The following is an 18656-nucleotide window of genomic DNA, read 5'->3' on the forward strand; positions in this document are numbered from 1 at the left end:
TGGTTGAGCAGAGATAGCTGATGATTCACTAGTCTAGAACGATGGTTACTAGTTGCTAGACCAAAAATATATTTTTTGCCCCTTGAATAATGATTATAGAATAATGTAAGAAGGGAGAAACTATACAAAAATTCAAACTTTGCCACAAAACCTTAACTCTTTTATTAGAAAATGAATTTGGGCAACACTATTTCATATACTTCACTTTTGTGTTCACTCTTTTCCTCATACTTTATTCCCCTTTTCTTGACACTTATGCAGTTGCAACTTTCTCATTGTGGGTTAGAAATAACAGTTGGTTGTGTAATTTAAGCGGTTGTTTAACAACTATAAATGTGCAGGATATGAGTGCAGCAATGCAGACCAGTGGATAACATGGACCATCTGCTTTCACTAGGGACCCTTATGTTGGTATGGCAGGTGAATGCAGGTGAGTATTATTGTGCATAATAAAAATTCAATTAGTATATGAAGAATTTAATTTGTGTATTTGGGAGGATTTCTATACAGCATAGCACTGTAATGTGACATGTAATATAGCACATTATAGTATATAAGAGAGATTGTAGGGATGCAGGGCATTGCGCTTCTACGAAACATCCATTACCTTGCAGGATGGGCGCAGGGAGATTACCAATGTGTAAGCTCTGTACATCTCCACCTAGGAGAGTTTAAATAAAATATAAATCTCTGTATTGTTGTCCTGAAGAGGTGTAGGGGGGAATAAGTATATTGCTATGAATTCTAACTGAACATTACCTTGAAAAAAAAAGAATATAATGTATCCATAAAGTTTTTTTCTTTTCAAGTTAAACTTTATACAGGTGATTGAGAAAAAGTTTAATGTAATTGCTAAACATAATTGTTATGTCATATACAAAATGGATTTAAAATATGAATTGATTTAATAATAATAATGTTATTTATATAGCATTTTCTACCAGTGGGACTCAAAGAGAAACATTAGTGAAGGGACATTAGTGAGATGCTTGGGTAAACAGGTGAGTCTTGAGTCTGTTTTTGAAGATTCCTAGAGTGGAAGCATCTCGAACTGTGCAGGGAAGCGAGTCGGAGCCGCAAATCTAAAAGCTCGACCCCCAGATCAATTCAGAGCAATTCTACATACTACTAATAGTCCTTCATCTACAGATTGTAGTAAGTGAGCGGGACAGTAAGGAATCAGAAGATGCTTCAGGTACCTTGGATTCTGTTTATGTAGGGCCTTGAAAATCAGTAGCCAATATTGAAAACGATTCGCCATCTTACAGGCAGCCAGTGAAGGGAGTAGAGAATGGGTCTTATGTGGCTGGAACGGGGCTAGTTGGTTAATAGCCTGGCAGCTGTATTTTGTATCAGCTGCAAGCGGTGCAATTTGTTTACTGAAAGACCCAGGTAGAGGGTATTGGATATGTTCCTCAAATGAAAGAATGAGGATTTGATTGTGACTGATAACTGATGTTTAAGTGTCAAGTCACCATCCCGGACAACACCAAGATTCCGCACATGTTCAGTGTTTTGTAATCCTGAAGCCCCAAGCATAAGTCCAGTTAGTTGGCTATACTGCAGTCTTGTCCACTGATGGTGAACTCCTATCATAAGGACCTCTGTTTTATCAGTATTCAGTCACTCATCCACTCCTTGAGCTCAGCTAGACAGCCATTTAGGGTTGTTATTGGGTTTTCAGTACTTGGAGCAAAGGACAGTTATGTATATTCTGCATAGCAGTGGTAGAAAAGCCTATGACGTCTGATTATTAATAGAATATAAATAGAATCCAGTGCTCTGTTTCATCCATAGTTTGTAAATGATTCACCATTATTTGCTATATGGCCTCATTTAGAATTTGATGTCTGTGCAAAAATACTGTTACCACGATTGGAGGCTTGAGAAATGTCCTACTGAAAAACAACAGTATTTCTGTCAGGTGTACAAATCCTTCACCCCACAATAGCAAGAAATCCAAATTGACATTGACACAATATTTTATAATAAAAGTCCATGTTTATAAGAGAGAATAGTGTCTTAGCATTGTTACTAATACATGTGAGTCATATTTACCATATACACTGTAATGAAATGAAAACATCTCCATATCCTTTGTTTACCACTTTATAAACCCATTGGGAATTTTATTTACTGCAGTAGTCTAATTTGAAATGACAAATGAAATGACCATTCAGAAGCAAAATAATCCCAAAAGACCTTGTGTTTTAGATTGTAAACTAAACATTTTCACATCCCATTCTCCTGCAGCCTTTTATAGGGTTTTGCTACACCATGAACAATTCCAAAAATATAGAGGGGAAACAGCGATAGAGTGCTGCTTCAAAACAGTTTATAGTTTAAAATACCATTCTTTAATTTAATCTATGTATACTATAATTAACATATAGTCAAATATATATAATCTAATATACTATAATATTGTAATGATTGTATATTAATTTGTTCATGCTAAATATACATATATTCATTATAAATATAACAATCCTTTCCTCAGATTCATTCAAAACTGAAATTGTTGGAGGCAGAGAGGCCACCCCCAACTCTCACCCATACATTGCCTCTCTACAGTTAAGACGTCAGCATTTCTGTGGGGGATCACTAATCGCCCCTCAATTCCTAATGACTGCTGCACATTGCTTGTCAGAACTGTAAGTAATTCCATTGGGAAGGGCATAGTCTGTATTAATGGATTACATCACTGTGTGAGCACTTATTGGTTAGATGTCAGTTCAGCAGCTATACCACAGCAGCACACCACACTGCAGCTATACCAAAGCAGCACACCGCACTGCAGCTATATCACAGCAGCTATACCACAGCAGCACACCACACTGCAGCTATACCACAGCAGCACACCACACTGCAGCTATACCAAAGCAGCACACCGCACTGCAGCTATATCACAGCAGCTATACCACAGCAGCACACCACACTGCAGCTATATCACAGCAGCACACCACACTGCAGCTATATCACAGCAGCTATACCACACAGCAGCTATACCACAGCAGCACACCACACTGCAGCTATATCACAGCAGCACACCACACTGCAGCTATATCACAGCAGCTATACCACAGCAGCTATACCACAGCAGCACACCACACTGCAGCTATACCAAAGCAGCACACCGCACTGCAGCTATATCACAGCAGCTATACCACACAGCAGCTATACCACAGCAGCACACCACACTGCAGCTATACCACAGCAGCACACCACACTGCAGCTATATCACAGCAGCTATACCACACAACAGCTATACCACAGCAGCACACCACACTGCAGCTATACCACAGCAGCACACCACACAGCAGCTATACCACAGCAGCACATCACACAGCAGCTATACCACAACAGCACATCACACTGCAGCTATACCACAGCAGCACACCACACAGCAGCTATACCACAGCAGCACATCACACAACAGCTATACCACAGCAGCACACCACACTGCAGATATACCACAGCAGCACACCACACAACAGCTATACCACAGCAGCACACCACACTGCAGCTATACCACAGCAGCACACCACACAGCAGCTATACCACAGCAGCACATCACACAGCAGCTATACCACAACAGCACATCACACAGCAGCTATACCATGGCAGCACACCACACAGAAGCACATCACACAGCAGCTATACCACAACAGCACATCACACAGCAGCTATACCACGGCAACAGACCACACAGAAGCACATCACACAGCAGCTGTACCACAGCAGCACATCACACAGCAGCTATACCACAACAGCACATCACACAGCAGCTATACCACGGCAACACACCACACAGAAGCACATCACACAGCAGCTGTACCACAGCAGCACATCACACAACAGCCATACCACACATAGGCATATGCAGGGGGGTTTCCGTCTGCCTGGAAACCCCCTCCCAAGCACACACCATGACCACAATAGAAATAGTAATATAATAGAATGTTACTAGCACTGCATGTTCTTCTCAGTATCACAAATGAAATGATTAGCACTACCTGAGGATCTTTTAAAATGTGTCAGCTAGTAGTAAATATACCTGTGCACCAACTAGGACATGTGGAAAACATGCACTGTTAGGTGTGCAATGCTATAGACCATCAATAGGGTTATTTATCAAAACTGTATAATAATACACTATCCAGTACATTTGGAGACCAATATGTACATATACATGTCATGGGCAGTTCTAGGTTCTTCTGCCGCTCCCCCACACTACCGGACTTGCTCCCATACTCTGGAATGATGCCCACATCTGAAGAAAAACATTCTGCTCAGACAGGATGGACCTACTGCCGCATCTAATGGCTTACTGTGATCGCTGGTCCTGTATATGCTGGAATTATGCAACACAATATACTTTGAATGTAACATATTAAAGCTGGATAAGTACCAGTGGAGTAACTTCATCCCAGGTGCCCGGAGGTAAGATAAATGTTGGTTCCCCCCCCCCAAACTAAAATGTACCACCCCCCAGCACCTATGCCAGCCCCAAATGCCGCCGCCACCCTTATGTAGTTCCTTTTATATAATGCCCCCAGTAGTGGTCCGCCTATGCAGTACATCCAGTAGTGAGCCCCCGATAGTTGCCCCCAGTAGTGAGGCCCCTTGTAGTTGCCCCCAGTAGTGAGCCCCCGGTAGTTGCCCCCAGTTGTGAGGCCCCTTGTAGTTGCCCCCAGTAGTGGGGCCCCTGTAGTTGCCCCCAGTAGTGAGACCCCTGTAGTTGCCCCCAGTAGTGAGGCCCCTGTAGTTGCCCCAGTAGTGAGCACCCTGTAGTTGCCCCCAGTAGTGAGCACCCTGTAGTTGCCCCCAGTAGTGAGCACCCTGTAGTTGCCCCCAGTAGTGAGTCCCCTGCAGTGAGGCCTCTGTAGTTACCCCCAGTAGTGAGGCCCCTGTAGTTGCTCCCAGTAGTGAGCCCCTGTAGTTGCCCCCAGTAGTTGGCCCCTGTAGTTGCCAGTAGTAGGCCCCTGTAGTTGCACCCAGTAGTGAGCCCCTGTAGTTGCCCCCAGCAGTGAGTCCCCTGTAGTTACCCCCAGTAGTGAGGCCCCTGTAGTTGCCCCCAGCAGTGAGCCCCTGTAGTTGCCCCCAGTAGTTGCCCCCAGTAGTGAGCCCTTGTAGTTGCCCCCAGTAGTAGGCCCCTGTAGTTGCCCCCAGTAGTAGGCCCCTGTAGTTGCCCCCAGTAGTGATGGCCCCCACCGCGCGCGCACACAAAAAAACAAAAAACAAACACTTACCTTTATCCCCGCTCCAGTGCTGCTGCCATCCATCCCTGGTGTCTGTTCCTCGGCACTATGGGAGTGACGTCATTACGTCACTCCCATAGTGCACTGCAGGACCCGGAAGACGGAGCTCACTCCTGAGCTCCGTCCCCGGCGTCCGCTCCTCGGCACTATGGCGTTATGACGTCACTCCCATAGTACACTGCGGGACCCGGAAGACGGAGGGAGCTCCGTCCTCCGGCTGCCGCCAGGAGGATAGGAGCCGGGCGCCCGCTGGTAACACATTCAGCGGGCGCCCGGCAAATGGAGGGTGCAGGGGTGCGACTGCACCCCTTGCACCCTCCGTAGTTACGCCAATGGAGGTGGAGCGCCGATCAGCGGCGCTCCTTCTCCATGCAGCTCCCGGGGACAATGGAGCCAGGTGCCCACTTCAGGGCTGACGCCCGGCAGCAAATGACTCCATTGTCTCCGGGAGTTCCGCCACTGATAAGTACTAATTCTGCCCTCTTCATGGACTGGCCACACTCACTCTAAAATCAAGCATTTGGAAACCTCCCTCTAGAATTCCTGAGTCTGCCACTGTGCCGCAAACAACACAACAGCTACACCAAAACAATTTCACTTTTACTATTGTCCATTGAGACTATTGCAATATAGACTGTGAATGATGCATATGTTACATTCCAGCACATGTGCGTAATTTATTTGTACCACTTTATCAGGGCAACCTTTTACTTAGCATGCTACTCCCTCTTACAATTAGGAATCCATCTACAGTGACTGTGGTATTGGGGGCTCATTCTCTTCTTACCAACGAGGCATCCAAACAAACCTATAGAATCTCCCAAGTCTTTGAGAATGGTTTTAATCCACAGACACTGGAAAATGATATCCTGATATTAAAGGTGAGAACACTGACAAAAATAGTCATGTCTTGTACTGTCTGAGAGATAACTGTGCTGCGTAGGCTTCCCTATTCTTATAATTTACCTATAATTCTATTCTTAGAATTTACCTTTTTTGTTCTGCCTGCAGCTCGATAGGAGAGTATCTTTAAATGGGAGAGTACAAGTAGTGGCTCTGCCTCGTGACAATGAGACAGTCCCAGCTGGAACACCGTGTGTCACTTCTGGATGGGGGCGACTGGGAACTAATGCACGAATTCCTGACCGCCTGCAGGAGCTCAATGTGACTGTGACTAGCAGAGGCTTATGCCGGCCCAACAACATTTGTACTGGAGTATTCATGCGTCAGGCTGGAATATGCTTTGTGAGTAATGGCAAACCATTGCAAATATATTGACCATGGAAATTCAGAATGAGGACAGAGAGCAACTTGAAGTCTGGTGGGCAGTCACAGCCGGGTTGAAGGTCCTACCAAACTCAAGTATTCTCACAATGTCTGTAATAGAGAAATACATATACATAATTACTATAAACACTGGAACACATTGTAACTATTTCTGACTAATACTGGGAATTCTGTAAAATCAGATTTATTAACAGGTGTCTGTGGGTTCCACAGCAAGAAAGTGTCACAAATTGGAAAATTAGTAGTGACAGTGTTGTGTGTGAGTGGTGGTCTTATTATGTATAGCACAGAAGTTGGAGGCTTAGTAACAGAGCCGAATGTGAGTTCACTAAAGAAAGTGTATTAGTCATACTGAATGGTTGCAAAGCAGAAAATAGTACTTGCCTATTCCTCCAGAATTTCTGGCAGACTCCTGAATATGGGTGAGCAAAGTAGGTGGTCCAGGGGCATGATGATGCGTTTTGTAGTGAACCATGATCATGAATTATCATCATGTCTCTCCCCTTGTGGATTAATGCCACACAAAATGTTTTTATAAAATGGTATTAGCCTTCATTGAACGCAAAGTGAAGTAAAATCAGCATTGGCCTTAATACAGTCTTCTCGTTTTTTTCAGGGTGACTCTGGTGGACCACTTGTATGCAATGGGGTGATTCAAGGGATTTCATCTTTCATCATCCGGTCTTGTGGAAGTGGAGTTTCTCCTGATTTCTTCTCGCGTGTTGCACTTTTCCGAAACTTCATTGACCGCTCCATCAATAGCTGAAAGGGCACGAGAATCTGCCCTTAACTTTTCCATTGTACCCATAAAACATGTTTCTCTCCCTACAATGCATACTGTTATTTTAGCTATTTCTCCAATTAAACAATTAACTCCTAAAGCTTTTCAGACTATTGCATATCACTGATTAGCAACATTTACATGGCGTATACATGAATTATTATTAAAAGAACAAATTTGTCTGTGTGTTTCTAGTGTAGTATTGTCTATGTCTTAGTATACTTCATATGTATTTCTTTTAGCTCTGTACTGAAGTATCATATGGGAGTCTCAGCATTATTTTGTTATGCTGTTGGTAGTATAATAGCTCTTTGTCTGTATAGATCCAAATCAATTCTAGCATAGAGAGCAAATTGACTATTCAGACTCAGACTGATGTCAGTGTGACGGTTGTTCCTTTATTAACTATTAATATTGTGCATTGCATGCTACAATAAAACATAGATTGTACCTGAATAGCATGGTGGCAGGGTTTGCCTCCCATTCTCTGAGCTCTGATAGAGGCACTTGTTTCTCAGCATCTTTCATATGACTCAAACCTGTAACAATGGTAAAGGGAAATGTCATATATACATTATAATTGATCAGTGTTACTTGGTTGCCAAAGTATGGTATAAATAAGTATTTGGTATTAAGGAAGAAATTTGTTATTGAACAACAACATTTGCCAAACGTGGCAGAATTATAAAAGTATACAGGAATAAATAACGAATAAATAAATAGGCCTAACACATTATATGTATGATGGGTAGCAGTAGAGTAATAACCATACCGTCTTGTAGTGGCTGGCAGAAGATCACTGGCATTCAAATTAATTGCTATGCTTTCAATTTTTCTTATTTTCTATCACTATATCATGTCATTCATATTTGAGATAACTACTACTTTCGAAAAGTGTGATTTAACCCATAAATGTTCCTTTTCTGTTTTACTTTTTTTTTTTTTAACAAAGCATACAGAATAAAGCAGTCAAGAGTCATTTTCTTTCATTTTAATAGAGAATGTCTGAGTTCATTATGACAGCTCCCAACTGACCCTTTTATCACATTCAAATATACAGCCATGGCCAAAAGCTTTGAGAATGACACAAGTATTGGTTTTTACAAAGTTTGCTGCTTCAGTGTTTTTAGACCTTTTTGTGAGATGTTACTATGGTATACTGAAGTAACATTACAAGCATTTCATAAGTGTCAAAGGCTTTTATTGATAATTACATTAATTTTATGCACAGAGTCAATATTTCCAGTGTTGACCCTTCTTTTTCAAGACCTCTGCAATTCGCCCTGGCATGCTGTCAATCATATTCTGGGCCACATACTGACTGATGGCCGCCCATTCTTGCCTAATCAATGCTTGGAGTTTGTCAGAGTTTGTGGGTTTTTGTTAGTCCACCCGCCTCTTGAGGATTGACCACAAGTTCTCAATGGGATTATGGTCTGAGGAGTTTCTGGACAAGGTGGGGAGGCATAGGGCACAGGGGGGGGGGTGGACAGGGAAGGCTGGCTGAACTAGGGAGGATAGCATGTCAAGGTCAGGGAGTACCTGGTTAGTGGTGCGTTCAGCTGGCTGCGCTGGTGCAGCCAGCCAGGTAGAATCCACACTGCTGCTTAAGTATGGAGAGAGATGGGGCCCCGCAGGGGCAAACGCAGGATTTTTAGAGGGGGGTTTCCATAAGGGTGCGGGCTGGGACACTGAGGGGAGTTACAGGGAGGTTGAGGGCGGGGACACTGAGGGGGGTTACAGGGAGGGTGAAGGCGAGGACACTGCGGTAGGTTACAGGGAGGGTGAAGGCAGGAACACTGAGGGGGGTTACATACATATTTGTTTAAACATATACACAGGCAACATCTTCTGGGGAACACAGAAAATAAAATGTATCCTTAGATTATGTAAATAACCCCCTTTATTTTCTGCTATGTGCCTATGATTTCAGATGTTTAAAAAGTTTGTGCTCAGTTCTGTTACAGTATTTCTCCTTCATTGTTACTAGTGTGTTTTTGTGAACCCCCATCTACCTCCTTTTATATTGAATGGGGACAGTGGCATTTCTAGAGAGGAGGGGACCCATGTGCAGTCTCCGACACGGGCCCCCTCCTCTACGCCCGGCGACCGGCAGTGCACTGAGCTGTGCGCGGCCAGCGCCGGAGTTATAGACTCTGGACACTAGAGTGTACCCAGAGTCTATAATGCATGCACAGGTCACCGGGAAAATGGCAGCAGCGGCCATTTTCCCTGTACTGCACATGCGCAAACTACGGGAAAATGGCCGCCGCGGTAATTTTCCAGTCATTTTACAGTGCCGGACCCCACGCCGACGTGGGACTCTGGAGAGGTAAGTAATATTATGGGTGCAGGGTGTGCGGTGCGGGGCCCCCCTGGACCCAGTGGCCTGTGTTCCCCGCACACCCTGCACCCATTATAGATACGCCCCTGAATGGGGATCATGTCAGCAGGGACCATGCTGCCATAATGAACACATTGCTCATCTCATTTTTCCCCATCACATCTCTCCTGGCCCACAGTCTACAAACTGTCACACACAGTAGGGTAAATAATAACATATTCCAATGCAATCCACCCACTTACCTTAGCTTTCGGTGGTTCCTCCTCTCCTCTCCTTCAGGGTCTAGGACTGTGGCCATGCAGCTGTTGCATCGGATCCGCGGCATCCTCCTTCCCCTATAATAGTGTACTGCTCCTCCTCGGCACTTCAAGACAGTTCTACACAGCAGCAGGTACAAAGATAGCACGCCGGCAATGTGACGTCATCATGTCACCTTCATGGAGTACCCAGTGAAAGGACAGCACAGCTGTGTTTCGAGCCGGAGGGGAGGCGGAGGAGCGAAGCAAATTCTACAAGCGGCTACGCTAATGGGTGGTCCGGAGCACACCCGGATCACCCCTTATGCTGATGATTGTGCAGAGACAAGGCTATCTCTGCCGTCACTTCCTGCTGCTGCAGCGGCGCTGCTACCTGCTGGGCCCCCCTCTCTCTCCCCTCCTTCCGGGCCCAGGACTTGAGGCCCGGCGTCCCCCCTGATGGCGGCCCTGGATCCTCCCCCAATGCATGTCAGTAATTGCAGTGATAGGGCAGACTGGCAGCTGCAAGAAGGGCAGCCTCTGGGAAAATGAAACTTCCAGCGGTGCCGCCACTGTATGCCTGGTGGCTGCAGAGAGGAGCAGCCGCTGGGGACAAACCAGAGTCTAGGCCGCCCAGTGTACCCTGATAGGAGACATTAATTCATATATCAATGGAAATCAATGTTTATAAATAACAATTATAGTAATGTGTTTAAAATAAAAATTGCAATTTTTAAAAAAATAAAATCATGTTGGATGAGTTATAAATAGATGTTCAGGACCTAATTCAACCATAAAAAAACTACAATTTCTGAGCAATTTTTGGAAAACGTATTAGCCAATTGAGTAGTTAAAAGCATTTTGATCACATCTGCATTTACAACTGGTGAGGCAGAAGGGTGGCAGAGTGCCCTCACATATTTGATGCTCAGGAAGGGTGTGTTCACAAAAATGCATCTTTTTAAGACATGCATGTAAACCAGGCAGGGCCGGATTATAGGAGGGGCGAGTGGGGCGGTCGTCCAGGGGCCCCCACACCTTGGGGGCCCCCACACTGATGAGAATAATGACTGGAACCTGGCCACTCACCCTGGCCAGCTTCTGGTCCCGGCAGCATCACAGCAGTGACAGTCTCACTGCCTCTGAGATTCACCCGACAGTGGCTGTATGGAAGCCCCGCCCCCTTGTTGACAATGCCGCGATTCAAGGGTGCACGTGTAGGGGGCGGGGCTTAATGCAGTGAAGTGCCTGCCCCATCAGAACGGTTGATGGGTTGCCTGCTGCAGCTGCAAGAGGTTAGTGTGTGAGCTCCCTTCCTCCATCTCTCTCTCCCCATCTGTCCCTTCCTCCCTCTCTCTCCCTTCCTCTGTCTCTCCCTCTCTTCCTCTATTTCCCTCTTTGTCTCCCTCCCCATCTCTCTGTCTCACTCCATCCCCCACTCCCATTCTCCTTCCTTCCCTCCCTCTCTCTCTCTTCCTTCTCTCTCCCACTCCCTCTCTCTCCCTCCTTGTCCCTTCCTCTATCTCCCCCCTCCCACCACTCTCTATCTTTACTGTATCTATATCTCTATCTTTATCTATAATTATATATATATATATATATATATCAATTTATTTATCTATCTTATCTATCTATCTATATAATATATATATATATATATATATATATATATCCCCACTCTAAATCCTGTGTTTTACCTTTTTTTATTGGGCCCCCACAACTTAGTTGCCCCGGGGCCCCCACAATCCTTAATCCGGCCCTGAAACCAGGTGCATCCACAATCTATACAAACCAGGTGCATCCACAATCTATACAATCCAGGTGCAACCACGATCTATACAAACCAGGTGCATCCACGATCCATACAACACAAGTGCATATACTATCCATACAAAACACGTGCATATGCTGCCTACCACGTCACAACTTGTGCAGTTCTCTTTTCCTGCATGGGGTGTCGCTCTCTGCTCTGGTGTTTCAGCACTCTGGTCTGAGTATCTGCAATTGAGTAATTAGTTGATACAGCAGCTGTGAGCTACCCCTGAACTTGCCATTTAGACCAGCCACACAAGCTCCCTGGTGCCAGTTCATCAAGTCAAGACTGCCTCAGTATCTGCACTCCTTATCATACTTCCAGCTATTATTCCTTGTGTTTCAGGCTGTCTCTAGATCCTGGCCCCTGCAACCTGCTATCCTCTTGTAAAGGCCCCCAAACATCAGCGACGGATCGCTGCATTCCTGCATCCGCCAGCTTCTCAAACGTATACCGGTTTGACCACCCAACAATTTGATATACCATACTACATCTTGGAAGGGACATCCCTCTAGCAGTAACCAGGATTGATATCCAGTGGACAGTCTCCATTTATACCACTCTAGGCATTCACAACGTCCCCCATATTGGGGCTATATTTGAACAGGCTAACACGAACTTGAGGTTGTGGGTGAGATCCTATGTTTTTATATGTCACATGTCAACTGCGTTTTCCACCTTTGGAAACAGTAAAGTGATTTTTTAAATTCATTTAAATACATTTTTGAATGTACTCAGTACCATAATTTATTTCATGTATTACATGTAAGTGAATCCATTAGCGCTACCCTTTTTTTCTGTATTTTCATGTGTGTTAGGTAGTGACTATCCCGTCTATCAGTAGCTGCTAAGTATTAACAACTCATTCCAGCGCCTGTTCATACCTATAAGATATAACTTTTTTTGTATTGCTGAGGGCCCTGAATCAAAGTGTAATTTTTCTCAGCACTTATTGCAATGATGCAGGATATCTTGGTGCTGCATTGTTTTAAAAAGAGAGACCCTAGAGAGGTGTTATGTAAATGCACCCTCTGCCGATCTCATTCCATCTTTATCATGATATATATTTTCTTGTGTTACACATGTGCAATATTTCCAAAAACCGCAAGCTGTCAATTTGCCAGGACTGCTAATGCACATAGAGCATCTGGCTGTGGGGCTTTTAAGTAAGCATAGTGCCTTCTATACTTAGCCATCCATTCCAGCAGCGGGCAAAGGACTCTAACCATTCAGGTTTTCTGCTGGAATAGGGGTCTCTGTATTCTGTAATCACAGACTTCCCCTTTTGATATCAGTGTACAGGTCAGGCCCGCAAAATGTACCCATGCATTGCACAATTCACTGAAGTCTTTTGGAGGTTTCAAAACTGTTATAAATTTCACACCATTTCCACACCCTTTACAAAAGTGTGGACGAGCAGCAGTAAAAGTAAAAGATGACAACTTAAAAATTGAGGATGCTACTGTGGAAGTGCAACAGGATAAGGGGGATATTTGTGCATCTGACACTAATGAGGATGTTGTTTGTGTAAAAGTCCACTGCATGCCTGGGCATGAGACCAAAAAAGCCACCTCTTTCGTGTGGAATTATTTTTACCCAAATCCTGACAATATTTGTCAAGCCAAAGTAAGTAGAGGTAGGGACGTTAACCATCTAGGAACCTCCTCTTTAATATGACATTTGTAGCAAGTTCATGCAAACTATTTGGTAAAGTCTCAAAAATCCTGTACAATAATACGAAGCTGTCTCGCATCAGCTAGCAGCAGCATGGATAGATTCCATCACATGCATTCTCCACCACCAACACCTTCATCATCAATCTCCTCATTAATGATCGGAGGCAGTCCTCCTGCATCCAATTTGTGAAGGCTGACTCCTCCTCTATCCAGGATTCCCCAGAAGAATCATTTTGATCTACGGCTGCTGTTGGGGGTGAATCTTCATCCCAGAAGAGGACTAAGAAGACTAGCAGTTTCAAATAACAATTGACTGTGAAACAATACTTTATAAGAGGAAGCAAATAGGAAAGCTGCCATCCAGATGCACAGCGGACCACTGAAGCCATGAAGGCTATGCTAGCATTAGATCTGCGGCCATCAGTGCATCTGGTTTTAGACAGTTAATTGTGGTCCTGTGTCCCCACTACCAAATCCAGCTCCATTCCATTCTACTAGGACAGCAATTCCTTGCCTGTATTGGGACATTAAAAAATTCCTAATTCTTGGCCTACAAAAAGCCATTGTACTCACTATCCACTTAACCACAGATATGTGGACAAACAGTACTGGTTAAACTAAAGATTACATGACTGTGACAGCCCATTGGGTGGGTGTATCACCTTCATCAACAGTATCTAATTTTGCAATCTTATATATATATAATTTGCTTAGTCCCTTTTTCTGGAACGCTCTTTGAATTTGAATATCTCAAAGACTAATTAAGATATTAATGTGATTCTTTTGCGACGGATTTCAATCAGCAATAAATTACAGAATTTGGAATAAAACTGCATACATTTTGATGAATTTTTTTTTTACAAAAACCATAATAAATGCTTTAGTATAGCTAACCTGAAAATGTCAAGAAAACTACCAGAACATAGAGCCGGCACAGTGACCTGGGGGAAGCAGGATAGGGATGACCACCGCTGGCTGCTGTTCTCATGCACAACTGGTGGTATGTGCTCTCACATGCTCTGCTCAGTTCGGCTCCTGATTGGCCGCCTGGCTGCATGACGTAGCTACTACATAATGAGGAAGGGCGCACGGGTGGCACAACATGTGAGGCTGCTGCCGTAGGGAGCGCTCTTCCCTCACCTACTTTCTCCAACATGTCGATTCCAGGCTCAAAACTCCCAACCAATCAGCACTGGGTTTGCGCCTTGAAAACAATGCCTCTTTTCTCTTCTTTCCACGAGACCTGCCGGCACCCGTTGATTATTGGGAGGCTGGGATACGGTGAGGCGGAGTAACAGTGCATTATCATTTGCACCTAGACGGGCTCAGCTTGCAATACTCCCTGGAAACGGTCCATTTTGCTTCAGAGGCCATGGTCAAATATATCATCACACTTACAAAGTGCCAAAATGTTACAATAAAAAACTCCCCAAAAACCATAACAGGTTGTAGCTTAGCCAGTTTTGTTTCACACACCTTTTATTATCTGATTCTGTCCTATTAACATATGATCTAGCCATTATCTAGCAAAGCATTTTCCGTACGTATTTTTTGGGTTCTAATTGGCAAAATGTTCGCCATGAGCATGCTAGTAGCACTTAACTTGTGATATACATTAAGTATTATTTTGGCTATTTATAGTTGGAGTGTGGCCATAATTTACCATTAAAACTTTGTACACACTAGACGATGTGAAAACAACGCGATGGTCGTTCCGATTTCCCTTCATCCCCAGAACAAACGATATAGGCCCTGATTCAGAGCTGGACGCTCTGACCAGAGCGCTCGCTCTGAATCAGGGCCCACCTCCATAAATATGGAGCGTCCTCCTGGACGCTCGTATAGCTGTGGGTCACCACCCGCAGCCTATACAAGTGTGCAGGATGATGGTCGCGATGGTCTTGACCATCACGACCATCGCCAGTGCGAGCAGAAGCCTGCGGTTGAGTTTCTCAACCGCAAGGCCAGGAGTGATTTTGGCTTTATCAGAGCCAAAATCACTCCCACTGACATCACTAGTGATGTCAGTGGGGCCGGCTTCTGACGGTAGGCGTTCCCTTGGGAACGCCTCCGTCTGGAAGGCACGCCTCCGGCACGCCCACCAAAGGGGGCGTGCTGTCAATCAACATCGACAGCACGCCCCCTTTGATCAGACACAACGAGCGAAGGAAAGTCCTTCGCTCGTCGCGTCTCGCGCTTGCGCATGACGGAGCTCCCTCCGTCGTGCGCATGCGCAGTGCACACCATCGACCCACTTGCGAGCGGACAGCCGCTCGCGAGTGGGTCTGAATCAGGCCCATAGTGCATACACACTATGCAATCCTCCAAATGATGGAACGATATAACGTATATCGTTTGATCATCAGAGGATATGGGAGTGGCTTGAGGTGACGTCATTAAAGGTCTGATTGGAACGACGGTCGTCCAGTTGGGCGTACACACTGCGCAATGTGCTCAACATTGTTAAAGATATGTTCTCATCTGCTGTGCAGTACAGCAGAAGAGAAGATGTGAGGAATGATGCATGGGAACACGCAAAAGTGTGTATACACTAGACCATGTAGAAGTTATGCTTTTCCAATTCTTTTCAAAATGACAAATCGTCCAATATGTCATCTAGGGTGTACCCAGCTTTAGTTTTTTGTTGACTAGAAGAAAGTATCACTGGTCATCACTGGACTCTCTTGCAACATTGTGTAGCCTAGCATGTAGGTTTTGGCAGAGCTCTGAAATGATGTTTTTAATAGGATGTGATTTGTTGGAAAATGGTACATACAGTATGTCCTTCTTGTCTGAAAACCATTCTCCTCTGCCAGTTGACTGGCTGAAGCATGAATTAATCAATCAATCAATGCTTTACCTGACTTCTACTAAATAGTACTCCACCTTTATCTGTGCTAGCCTCGGACCTCGGATCTAGTTTTTTTAAATTAATAAATCATTTTATAGTTTATATTAACCTGCTATTCTGTCAACCACTTCAATGCCACTATGTTTCGTAGATGTGCTATATTCCTTTTTCAACTGCCATGTGTTTATGCTGCTGCTCTGTCTCTTAATTTAGCCATTCATCTCACTGAAGCCTTTCGCCCATATGGGTAAAAACTGAAAACAATATTGTGAGCTGTGAGGTGGTCAAAATGGACTGGAAATTACTGGAAATTAATGTCATTGAGGTTAATATTGAGTTTAATAATACTGTAGGAACAGGTCCCAAAAACATGTTTTTAGCTGTTTTCAATCAATTTTAAAAAAAAATCCAGATCCAAAACATTTGAGGGTGGTTTTGACAAAACCAAAACACGTCCATGAATTAGAAATAAAACCAAAACATGGGGGTCAGTGCACATCTCTACTTTAAATTCATTGTTCTTTTACCAATACAAGTTAATGTAATAGCATGGTAGCACATGAAAAATAGCTCTTGCTACAGTCTAAAATGAAAAGTACTGTTAAAGTTTTACAACACAATAGTGTGTAAAGGCCACTAAGAAACCATTCATCCTACAGGCAGGGTTGCCAACAGTGCTGCCAGGCCCAGGTACTGAGAGGGGGTGTGGCCAACTCATGGAGATGTGGCCAGGTCCCCTCTTTACAAACCATAAATGGGTTGAGAGGCTGCTGCAGCAGCATTCTCTTCCTTCCCTGAGTGGCTGCCGCATTCTGTTCCATGGGCGGGGCTGCAGGAGGACCCGGGTCCCTGCTGAGCCCCTCCAACATGCCCGTGTAAAGAGTATTCACTCCCACCCGCCTCTAGGCGGCCCTGCCTACAGGTGCTCCTCACCTAACGACTTGCCTATTTAACAACTGCTTGGACTTACGACCTGCCCATATGACCTGTAATTAAGCAGGCACCTTCACCTGGCACGGCTGCCCGTCAGCCTTGACTTCAACAGTCCTGATCACAGTCCCGATCACTGTGGCCAGCAGTGATCGGGAAGCCCAGAGCCGGCACCCCCTCCTATCAGATGCTCTTCGCTTATCGACCAATTCATTTAACGACCTAGGGCCGTATTCAATTTGAGTTGAAAAGTCAGTTTCCGCGTGTTTTTGGCGGAAACTTTTTGCCGATGACGTCATTTTCGCCTGTTTGACTTCTACCCCGTATTCAATTTGAAAGACTTTTCGCCTAGGCGGAAAGTCAATGCAGTGTAGTAGGCGGAAAAGTTTCGCCTATTAATGGGAGGCGGAAAAAAAGTGCAGAATTGGGGTTTTGGGGTGCAATGTTGCGGGAACCCCTCTGCAGCCTTCAGACAGTCCCCCAAAGGTAATCTGTGTCAAAATAAAAAAAAAAAAAAACACTTAAGGACACCCCAAAAAATTACTTTGAAAAAGGGGCCGAAAAAAAAATTTTGGGGTACAAACTTAAAAACTAGCGAATTTGACTCTGGGGGGGGGGGGTCCCCAAGTATGTCTCAAGTGTTTTTTTGATTGCAGGTGTTTGCAACAGGTGGATTTTTCACGATTTTTTCAACTTCACTTTAGCAACTTTTAAATATGCTGACCCCCATTTTCAAGTACCCCTTAGCGCCGGGGGGCGGGGCTTAGCGTCAGTGGGGGGGTAGTAGCGACGGTGGGTCGGCGCATGCGCGGGCTCTTAGTCGCAGTATTTTTTCCGAAAATACCGCGACTAGAGTGCGGATGGGATCCGCAGGGACAGAGCTTTATCGCAAGCTCTGTCCCTGCAAGGGATTTATAGTAAATCCCTGTGATATTGCCTGAATTCGCAATGCGAATTCACTCGGTAATATCACACTACAATCCGCATTCAATATGCGGATTGTAGTAAATAGAGCCCTTTGCCTTTTTCATTTAAAACATAACTGCGTATTTGTACTTTTTTAAAGAAAATAGAAAATACATTTGTAGAAAATAAATAGTCCTATTACTCTAGCATTACTAGCTGCAATACTATATTTTTCTTCATTGGACTAATGGCCCACAGAGTAGTGCTTCTGTCCCTCATGATACGCACTTGTGTCACCTTTGTCATGCATTCATTATAACGCTTGCTTCAAAGTTATTGCACAGTATTTTAGAAATCCACTTTATTGTGCACTTAGGAGGAGGTCAGGACTACTGTTATGCTGGGTACACACTGAATTATATATTGCTCGCACAGCCGATAATATTTATTACTATTGTGTGCTAGTTTAAGTAAATGTTATTTAGTATTTTTATGTGAAGTATGATGGTATAAAACAAGGCCCGTATGCTACTCGTGGTGACCTGCATGTACCTTGTGATAGCTGCAGCTT

At 44.4% G+C, this 18656-nt stretch overlaps 1 protein-coding gene across 1 annotated transcript; it reads left to right on the forward strand.

Moving 5' to 3' along the window:
* Positions 1 to 335: 335 nt before the first annotated feature.
* LOC148537750 (myeloblastin-like) lies at positions 336 to 8229 on the forward strand. Its single transcript, XM_088460302.1, has 5 exons — positions 336 to 430; positions 2501 to 2654; positions 6001 to 6142; positions 6273 to 6506; positions 7165 to 8229. Exons 1-5 carry the CDS (start codon positions 376 to 378, stop codon positions 7312 to 7314), a joined length of 735 nt encoding a protein of 244 aa, XP_088316428.1. The 5' UTR covers positions 336 to 375; the 3' UTR covers positions 7315 to 8229.
* Positions 8230 to 18656: the final 10427 nt, after the last annotated feature.

The sequence above is a fragment of the Taudactylus pleione genome, unplaced genomic scaffold (genome assembly GCF_031769625.1).
Source record: "Taudactylus pleione unplaced genomic scaffold, aTauple2 ptg000044l, whole genome shotgun sequence".
In the NCBI taxonomy this organism is placed as follows: domain Eukaryota; kingdom Metazoa; phylum Chordata; class Amphibia; order Anura; family Myobatrachidae; genus Taudactylus; species Taudactylus pleione.

Bases quoted from the DNA above. Each gene is read 5' to 3' on its own strand.
- LOC148537750 (XM_088460302.1), top strand. From the start codon at position 376: ATGGACCATCTGCTTTCACTAGGGACCCTTATGTTGGTATGGCAGGTG. The intron at 2,655-6,000 runs GTAAGTAATTCC...TCTTACAATTAG, and splicing joins GCACATTGCTTGTCAGAACT to GAATCCATCTACAGTGACTG. The intron at 6,143-6,272 runs GTGAGAACACTG...TTCTGCCTGCAG, and splicing joins ATGATATCCTGATATTAAAG to CTCGATAGGAGAGTATCTTT.